Source organism: Pseudopodoces humilis, chromosome 26 (genome assembly GCF_049639895.1).
Source record: "Pseudopodoces humilis isolate 2021_Gansu_Grassland_sample_001 chromosome 26, ASM4963989v1, whole genome shotgun sequence".
Taxonomy (NCBI): domain Eukaryota; kingdom Metazoa; phylum Chordata; class Aves; order Passeriformes; family Paridae; genus Pseudopodoces; species Pseudopodoces humilis.
The window spans coordinates 4,793,128-4,803,380 of NC_142225.1; the positions used below are offsets into that span (position 1 = coordinate 4,793,128).

Genomic DNA, 10,253 nt, shown 5'->3' on the forward strand with positions numbered 1-10,253 from the left:
AGATTTTCCCCTGGAACACCCAGATTTACCACTGGAACACCCAGATTTTCCCCTGGAACACCCAGATTTACCACTGGAACACCCAGATTTTCCCCTGGAACACCCAGATTTACCACTGGAACACCCAGATTTTCCCCTGGAACACCCAGATTTACCACTGGAACACCCAGATTTGCCACTGGAACACCCAGGATTCCCTTGGAACACCCAGATTTGCCACTGGAACACCCAGATTTGCCACTGGAAATCCAGAATTCCCCTGGAACACCCAGATTTGCCACTGGAACACCCAGATTTGCCACCAGAAATCCAGAATTCCCCTGGAACACCCGGATTTTCCCCTGGAGCACCCAGATTTGCCATTCACTGGAACACCCAGATTTGCCACCAGAAATCCAGAATTCCCCTGGAACACCCAGATTTGCCACTGGAACACCCAGGATTCCCCTGGAACACCCAGATTTGCCACTGGAACACCCAGATTTGCCACCAGAAATCCAGAATTCCCCTGGAACACCCGGATTTACCACTGGAACACCCAGGATTCCCCTGGAACACCCAGATTTGCCACTGGAACACCCAGATTTGCCACCAGAATCTAGAATTCCCTCGGAACACACAGATTTTCCCCTGGAACACCCAGATTTTCCCCTGGAACACCCAGATTTGCCACTGGAAATCCTGAATTCCCCAGGAACACCCAGATTTTCCCCTGGAACACCCAGGATTCCCCTGGAACACCCAGATTTGCCACCAGAATCTAGAATTCCCTCAGAACACCCAGATTTTCCCCTGGAACACCCAGATTTTCCCCTGGAACACCCAGATTTTCCCCTGGAACACCCAGATTTGCCACTGGAACACCCAGGATTCCCCTGGAACACCCAGATTTACCACTGGAACACCCAGATTTGCCACTGGAAATCCAGAATTCCCCTGGAACACCCAGATTTGCCACTGGAACACCCAGATTTGCCACTGGAAATCCAGAATTCCCCTGGAACACCCAGATTTTCCCCTGGAACACCCAGGATTCCCCTGGAACACCCAGATTTTCCCCTGGAACACCCAGATTTTCCCCTGGAACACCCGAAATTCCCCTGGAACACCCAGATTTGCCACCAGAAATCCAGAATTCCCCTGGAACACCCAGATTTTCCCCTGGAACACCCAGGATTCCCCTGGAACACCCAGATTTGCCACTGGAAATCCAGAATTCCCCTGGAACACCCAGATTTGCCTCCCAGGAGATTTTTTTCCCCGTGCTCTCCACAATCCCCTGTGCGAGGTGAATCAGGGGTGGGGCAGCACCTTCCAACATTTCCAAAGTGTTCAGAGCATCCCAAATCCCAGATCCTGCTCCAGCAGGCAGCCAAGAAATGATTTGGGATAAGGAAAAGAATCCTCTCCCTCCTGGAGCGGGCTGTGGCAGGACCTGGCAGGTCACGAGGAGCAAAGCTGGCCTGGTTTTGTCCTGTGAGGACCCAGCTCTGCTGGGAATGTCCCCAGGGATGCTGCTCCGTGATATTCCTGTTCCCAAAGCAGCGGGAGCAGGGAGCTCCTCAGAGCTCCAGCGGCTCGCAGTTGGGATTTTGGGAAAGCTGTGATGTTCCAGATGGGATCTCCAGGAGCTCCAGGCAGAGGAGGATCTCACGGCCACACAGGCTCCTTCCCCTAAAAATCCCGAAGGAAGCTCCAAATCCCTCCCTCTGACCACACCTGGAATATTGACAAGGAGTCGGGATCCTGCATCCCCAAACTCCGCAGGCAAAGCCTTTCCTCCTCCCCCTGAGCCATCCACAAGGCGAATCTCCCTCCTCTGAGCTTCTTCCTAGGAAATCCAGAAGAAATCTCCGGCGCTGAGCGGCTTCTGGAGGAAATAACGATGGAAATTTTCCTCTATTTATAGAGTCTCTATGGAAACGGAGGCAGCGTTGGAGAGGTAAGAACTCCAAACCCCCAGATTCCTCCCATCCAGGGCATGGCCAGAGCTCCACAAGGTCCAGGAGAAAAGAAACAACCAACTCCCTTCCCTGAGGGAGAGGGAAAACAAACTAAAAACGGAGCTGGAAGGAAAGGAGGGGAGATTTTGGGTACCAGATGGGAGGTTTTGGGAAGCAGATGGGAGATTTTGGGAAGCAGATGGGAGATTTTGGGTATCAGATGGGAGATTTTGGGAAGCAGATGGGAGATTTTGGGAAGCAGATGGGAGATTTTGGGAACCAGGTGGGAGATTTTGGGAACCAGATGGGAGATTTTGGGTATCAGATGGGAGATTTTGGGAACCAGATGGGAGATTTTGGGAAGCAGATGGGAGATTTTGGGTATCAGATGGGAGATTTTGGGAAGCAGATGGGAGATTTTGGGAACCAGATGGGAGATTTTGGGAACCAGATGGGAGATTTTGGGAAGCAGATGGGAGATTTTGGGAACCAGATGGGAGATTTTGGGAACCAGATGCCCTCAAGGGTTTCTTCGACAGCTGCAACTGAGCAAAATTCAGCTTTTTAAACAAACTCCCCTCAAGCTCTTTCCAAGTTTTCCCGAAAGAGGCTTTCATGGGCTCGGCAGGAGCAGGATCTGCACGGAAAAAAACGAGGGAAGGAAGGAGAGATCCCAGTTCTGTTTCTCCAGGCTGGAACCCGGTGAATTCCAGCTTTTTTAAAGAGCCCTGAGTGGTGGCCACAAACAAATCCTCTGCTGCCGTGGGAGCTCCGTTCCCTCGTGTTTTCCCAGGATATTCCTGAACTTCCAAAGCTTTCCTGGCACGGAAGCGCTCGTGGCTCAGAGCAGAGGTTATTTTGGAGCAGCCATGGCAATGGGCACAGATTGAATTTCTCAGCTGTAAAGCACCGAGGTGAATCCAAAAATATCTTTATTTCTTTGGAATTTTGCATCAGCACAGCCAGGCTCTCCTGCTTGGTGCTGGGGACTTGTTTTTATGGACTTCAAAGCCTTGCTCCAGGTCCCACTGCACCGAGAAGAGCTGGGAAAAAAATCCCATTTTAACCCAAACCAGGATATCTTGCAGGAAAACTGGGATTTGCACGCCGGTTTTGTCTTGGATTCTTTGGCAACGAGTTGTGCCAGGCTCTCCAGGGTGGTTTTCCTGCCTGGAACCTCCCCCAGGCTCCTCTCCGAAGGATTCCCGGACACCCAAAGCCTTTCCTGGGATTTCAGACAGGATCTGCTTGCCACCACCTTCCAGCACGGCCCCAAGCCCTGCAGTCCTCCTGATTATTAGGATTGTTAATTAGTTAATTAACCCCCAGCCAAGGCTCTGCAGCTCCTTGGAGCGTTTGCACAAACACGGGGGGAAGTCTCACCCCATCCCATCCCATATTTTAGGGGACAGGGGGAAGTCCCACCCCTTCCCACCCCTCCTATTCCATGTTTCAGGACACAGTGCAAAGTCTTATCCCTTCCCATTAAATATTTTAGGGAATGGGGAAGTCTCACCCCTTCCCACCCCATCCCATTCCATATTTTAAGGCACTGGGGGAAATCTCACACCTTCCCATCCCACATTTTAGGGCATGGGGGGAATTCTCACCCCTCCCATCCAATATTTTAGGGGACAGGGAGAAGTCTCATCCCATTCCATATTTTAGGGAATGGGGAAGTCTCATCCCATTCCATATTTTAGGGAATGGGGAAGTCTCATCCCTTCCCACCCCATCCCATTCTATATTTTAAGGCACTGGGGGAAGTCTCACCCCTTCCCACTCCTCCCATCCCATATTTTAGGGCACAGGGGGAAGTCTCATCTCATCCCATCCCATCCCATATTTTAGGGCACAGGGGGAAGGCCACAGCCCCCAAACAGCATCAGGATCCCGGTAGATCCTGCTCATCCCCGTGTGCACTTCCCATTCCTGCTGCTGCTTTTCCAGCTGATTCTCCTCTGGAAAAACCTCAGGAATCTCAGGAAGGCTCCTGCCAGCACCCAGCCGGGCTGGGGACAGGCTCAGCCAGCCCCTCCTCCAGCAGCATCCCGAATTCCCGCTCCTCCCGCTGCCACAAACGCCAAGGAAAAAGCCTGGATGTTCCCAAGTGGCACAGCCAGCACTCCCCCACACCCGCTGCTGCTCCGGGGACAGCGGCATGTGACAAACGTGACTCACGATGGCACGGCAGCGCGGCTCGGGAACGCTCCGGGAATAACAGGGAATGCTCTGGGAATAACAGGGAATGCACTGGGAATAACAGGGAATGCTCTGGGAACAGCAGGGAATGCACTGGGAATAACAGGGAATGGTCTGGGAATAACAGGGAATGGTCTGGGAATAACAGGGAATGCTCTGGGAACAGCAGGGAATGCTCTGAGAATAACAGGGAATGGTCTGGGAATAACAGGGAATGCACTGGGAATAACAGGGAATGCACTGGGAACAGCAGGGAATGCTCTGGGAATAACAGGGAATGGTCTGGGAATAACAGGGAATGCACTGGGAATAACAGGGAATGCACTGGGAACAGCAGGGAATGCTCTGGGAACAGCAGGGAATGCACTGGGAATAACAGGGAATGCACTGGGAATAACAGGGAATGCACTGGGAATAACAGGGAATGCTCTGGGAACAGCAGGGAATGCACTGGGAATAACAGGGAATGGTCTGGGAATAGCAGGGAATGGTCTGGGAATAACAGGGAATGCACTGGGAACAGCAGGGAATGCTCTGGGAATAACAGGGAATGGTCTGGGAATAACAGGGAATGCACTGGGAATAACAGGGAATGCACTGGGAACAGCAGGGAATGCTCTGGGAATAACAGGGAATGGTCTGGGAATAACAGGGAATGCACTGGGAATAACAGGGAATGCACTGGGAACAGCAGGGAATGCTCTGGGAACAGCAGGGAATGCACTGGGAATAACAGGGAATGCACTGGGAATAACAGGGAATGCACTGGGAATAACAGGGAATGGTCTGGGAATAGCAGGGAATGCACTGGGAATAACAGGGAATGGTCTGGGAATAGCAGGGAATGGTCTGGGAATAACAGGGAATGCACTGGGAATAACAGGGAATGCTCTGGGAATAACAGGGAATGCACTGGGAATAACAGGGAATGGTCTGGGAATAGCAGGGAATGGTCTGGGAATAACAGGGAATGCACTGGGAATAACAGGGAATGCTCTGGGAATAACAGGGAATGCTCTGGGAACAGCAGGGAATGCACTGGGAATAACAGGGAATGCTCTGGGAATAACAGGGAATGCTCTGGGAATAACAGGGAATGGTCTGGGAATAGCAGGGAATGCACTGGGAATAACAGGGAATGCTCTGGGAATAACAGGGAATGCACTGGGAATAACAGGGAATGCACTGGGAATAACAGGGAATGGTCTGGGAATAGCAGGGAATGGTCTGGGAATAGCAGGGAATGGTCTGGGAATAGCAGGGAATGCACTGCCCAGTGTGGGAATGTTCCAGGAAAAATGGAATGCACTGACCAGTGTAGGAATGCTCTGGGAATAATGGAATGCTCTGGGAATAATGGAATGCACTGCCCGGTGTGGGGATCCCGAGGGATGGGATCACAGGCAGGGAGCAGCCTGCACTCCCAGGAGCCTGTCCCTGCTGGGATGAACTGTGTGGATCCCGGGAAGGTGAGAATTCCATCCTCGGATCCTGGGAATGCTGAACGTCCCACACCGGGATCTGGGAATGCTGAACGTCCCACACCGGGATCTGGGAATGCTGAACGTCCCACAGTGGGATTTGGGAATGCTGAATGTCCCACAGTGGGATCTGGGAATGCTGAACGTCCCACACCAGGATCTGGGAATGCTGAACGTCCCACACTGGGATTTGGGAATGCTGAAAATCCCACACTGGGATTTGGGAATGCTGAACATCCCACACCGGGATCTGGGAATGCTGAAAGTCCCACACTGGGATTTGGGAATGCTGAACGTCCCACACTGGGATTTGGGAATGCTGAACATCCCACACTGGGATTTGGGAATGCTGAAAGTCCCACACTGGGATTTGGGAATGCCGAAGATCGCTGCTCTGCCGTGCCTGGCACAAACTCCAGGGAATAAATTCCAGCCTGGAATGCCGCTCTGTGTCCCTGGGGATTTGGGGAGCTTGGGAAGAGCCATTCCCTGGGAATGATTGCCTGGCGAGCCCCTTCCATGCCCAAACTCCCATTAAAAAAATCCAAATCCAAAATAAAAATATGTAAAAATGTAAGATCAGGAAAAGAGAGATCCGGGGAAAAGAGAGATTCAGGGAAAAGAGAGATCTGGGGAAAAGAGAGAGCCAGGGGAAAGAGATCCAGGGAAAAGAGAGAGCCAGGGAAAAGAGAGAGCCAGGGAAAAGAGAGAGCCAGGGGAGAGAGAGATCCAGGGAAAACAGAGAGCCAGGGAAAAGAGAGATCCAGAGAAAAGGGAGAGCCAGGGAAAAGAGAGAGCCAGGGGAGAGAGAGATCCAGGGAAAACAGAGAGCCAGGGAAAAGAGAGATCCAGAGAAAAGGGAGAGCCAGGGAAAAGAGAGAGCCAGGGAAAAGAGAGAGATCCAGGGAAAAGAGAGAGATCCAGGGAAAAGAGAGAGATCCAGGGAAAAGAGAGAGCCAGGGAAAAGAGAGATCCAGGGAAAAGAGAGAGATCCAGGGAAAAGAGAGAGCCAGGGAAAAGAGAGAGATCCAGGGAAAAGAGAGAGCCAGGGAAAAGAGAGAGCCAGGGAAAACAGAAATCCAGGGAAAACAGAGAGCCAGGGAAAAGAGAGAGCCAGGGAAAACAGAAATCCAGGGAAAAACCTTGGCTCAGGAAAAGTGTCAGTTTTGGATGCAGGGTTTTGGATGGATTTCATCACTCCTGCAGAAGTCGCCGCCACCGAGGGATTCCTGAGCAGAGCTGTCACACCCCAGCTCTGCTCCTTGCCAGGACTTGTTCCTTCCTTCCTTCCCATCCCTCTCCCCAGCAGAGCAGCAGGAGCCAGGGATGGAGATCCAGAGCCATGGATCTGCTGGAATTCAGGGATGGAAGTGACAGCAGGCAGGCTGTTCTTCCCAGGGGGACACCTCAAATCCATCTCCAGCACCTGGCAGCAAAGAGTTCACTCTGATCCTTCCCCAACCACAGGGACAGGAATCTCTGATCCTTCCCCATCCATGGGAACAGGAATCTCTGATCCTTCCCCATCCATGGGAACAGGAATCTCTGATCCTTCCCCATCCATAGGACAGGAATCTCTGATCCTTGGACAGGCATCTCTGATCCTTCCCCATCCATGGGACAGGAATCTCTGATCCTTCCCCATCCACAGGGACAGGAATCTCTGATCCTTCCCCATCCATAGGGACAGGAATCTCTGATCCTTGGACAGGCATCTCTGATCCTTCCCCATCCATGGGACAGGAATCTCTGATCCTTCCCCATCCATAGGACAGGAATCTCTGATCCTTCCCCATCCACAGGGACAGGAATCTCTGATCCTTCCCCATCCACAGGGACAGGAATCTGGATTTGGAGCAGGGACAGGACCAGCTTGAACCAGCAGCAGCAGCTCCAGAGGGGGTTTGGGGCAGGAAAACTCGGATTTCCGAATCGGGGTGGCGGTGGCACGGTGCCCAGCCCCAGCTCTGCCCGCTTGGAGGATTTATTTTAATGAATTGCCGAGCTCCAAACACATTAAAGGTGAGCACTGGCAGCAAACCTGCGGGAGGGTGGCACAGCCAGCTCGATAAAATCAATGGGGATTTATTTGGCCTCGGATGCTGCTGCTGGAGGAGGCTGCGGAGCCGCTGGAGCTGGGATGTGCCGGGCCTGGAATGTTTGGGGTGGTGGGCGCAGCCATGGGGAGCTGCAGCTCCTTTTTCCCGACATTCCCACCCCTTCCCGAGCCTCCGTGGCCCAGGTGGGATGGAGGAAGGATGAGGGTGGGAAACAACACCTTGGGCAAGCCGGGATGTCCCAAGCCACCGAGCCGAGCGCGGTCCTGAGCTTCACATCCTCACGGATCGTGGAGCTACAGCATCAGAAAATCATGGAATGGTTTGGCTGGGAAAGGACCTTAAAACTCATCCAGTTTGGGTAAAAATCACCCTGTTTGGGTGGGCAGGGACACCTCCCACCATCCCAGGCTGCTCCAAGCCTGGTCTTGGACACTTCCAGGGATCCAGGGGCAGGCACAGGGATTTCTCTGGGATAACCTGTGCCACCCTCCCAGCCCACGGCTGTGCCTGGCCCCTCGGGCTGTTTTTGGGGCAGCAGCAGCTGTTCCCCCACAGCAGCACAGCCCAAGCAGCCTCAGGGACACGGAGGGAAGGCCCCACGTGTCACCTCCAGCAGCTCCTGCAGTCACGGGGCTCCTGGTGCTCCGAGCAGCCGAGTTTTCCTCCGGGAACAGGGATTTTCTCTGCCTGTCTGGAAGGGATGGCTGCAGGCACTGGCGGTCCTGGCCGCTCCTGGTGACCTTGGCCGTGCCGGTGACACCTTCAGGGCCACCTGGGCTGCCACAGCCAGGGGCTCCCTCCGGGATCCCACGGCTCAGCAGCGACATTTCCCACTTTTCCCAGGGTTTTTTGGAAGCGAGGAGTGGGAGCATCCCTCCCATCCCAGCACGGGGTGCCTCTGAGCCCGTCCCACTCTGCCCACGGCATTCCCACGCCCCAAGTTCCACGCTGGGAATTTGTCCCCGCGGGATAAAACCCTGTTGAACGGCCGGGGGTCGGAGCTGCTTCTTCCCCGGTCGCAGGGGAATTGTGTTGCCGATTTCAGGCCGGATCCCCGCTCCAGGGCGGGCTCTGTCCCTCCCGCAGCGCTGCAGTGCCGCGGGATTTGTTTTGCTCATCCTCCGGCCCCCAGGAGCAGCCTCGGGGCCATTTCCACACCGTCACTCCTCGCTGCCGCAGCCCCGGATCCTCCCGGAACATCCCCCCGACTCCCGGCAGGGATTTCCCGGGATCTGCGCAGCTCCTCTGCAATGGGGCAGCCCCCAAAACCCCGGGATTCCTTCATCCCAGGAGAATCCCTATCCCAGGAGTGTCCTCACTGCAGGACCGGCCCCATCCTGGGGCCAGCCTCGTTCGAGGACCATCCCCATCCCGACCCCAGGAGCATCCTCATCTCAGGAACATCCTCATCCCAGGAACATCCTCATCCCAGGAGCGTCTCCATCCCAGGAGCGTCTCCATCCCAGGAGCATCCTCATCCCAGGAACATCCTCATCCCAGGAACATCCTCATCCCAGGAGCATCCTCATCCCTGGAGCATCCTCATCCCTGGAGCATCCTCATCCCTGGAGCATCCTCATCCCTGGAGCGTCTCCATCCCAGGAGCATCCTCATCCAGTAGGATCCCCGCAACAGGACCACCCCCATCCCAGGAGCATCCCAATCCAGGAGCACGCTATTCCCAGCGCTACCCCCATCCAGGAGCACGCCATTCCCAGGATTATCCCAATCCCGGAGCGCCCTTATCCAGGAGCCATCCCGCATTCTCCAAGGTCACACCTGTAGGACCGGGGGGGGGAGGTGGGGATGGTGGCACCCCCCGAGCTCCATCGCTCCGGTGACCCCACCGGGATCTCCCCACACCGGTCACCACCACCGGGAACCCTGGGACGATCCCATGGGATTTTCCCGTCTCCCACCGGGACGCTCCCGCCGCTCACCTTCAGGTCGGGGGGCTTGGAGCGCGGCGGCGCCGGGACAGCGCCCGCCTCGGGGGCCGCCGCCGCTTCGCCGGCCTTGCCCTCCATCACGCCGTGACCGGGCGACTCCCCCGCGGCGCCGGGATCCTCCTCGGGCTGCTGCAGCTCGTCCGAGCGGCACCGCTTCATCCCGGGAGCGCCGTGCCCGCGGCTCGCGGGGGGCGCCTAGGGCCGCGGCGGCGGCGGCGGGCGGCGCCCCGGCGGCCGCTGCGGGGCCCGCGGGCTGCGCGGTCCCGGCCCGCCCGCCCCGCCGAGCCCGGGCCGGGCGGCGGCTCCGCGCCGCGGCGGCTCCGCGCCCGCCGCCGGCACCGGCATCGCCGCCGCCGCCGAGCCTGACGGACAGGGCCGCCTGCCAATGGCGGCGCGAGAGAGGAGGGGAAGCGCGCGGTGATTGGCGGAAGGGTGCGCGGGGGGCGGTGCTGGCGGGGGGAATTCACCAATGGAGACGCGCGGAGGGCGGGGTCGCCGCTGGTGATTCGCGGAGGCGGAGCGGAGCTGGAGACGGGCGCGCCGCCTCCTGCCGAGCCGCTCCGCGCAGCGCGGGATGGGGGAGCAGCGGGCGACATTTCACCTTCCCCTTTTGCTTCC

The 10,253-nt window shown here is 56.1% G+C and overlaps 1 protein-coding gene across 1 annotated transcript in view; it reads right to left on the minus strand.

Annotated features, from left to right (window-relative positions):
• Positions 1–9,811, minus strand: part of TMCC2 (transmembrane and coiled-coil domain family 2) — a 31,439-nt gene extending 21,628 nt beyond the window's left edge. Inside the window, exon 1 of the mRNA XM_005529313.3 lies at positions 9,627–9,811. Within this exon, the coding sequence (XP_005529370.3) occupies positions 9,627–9,794 (168 nt within the window). The 5' untranslated portion in view covers positions 9,795–9,811. The remainder of the gene's footprint in view (positions 1–9,626) is intronic.
• Between the last annotated feature and the right edge of the window lie 442 nt (positions 9,812–10,253).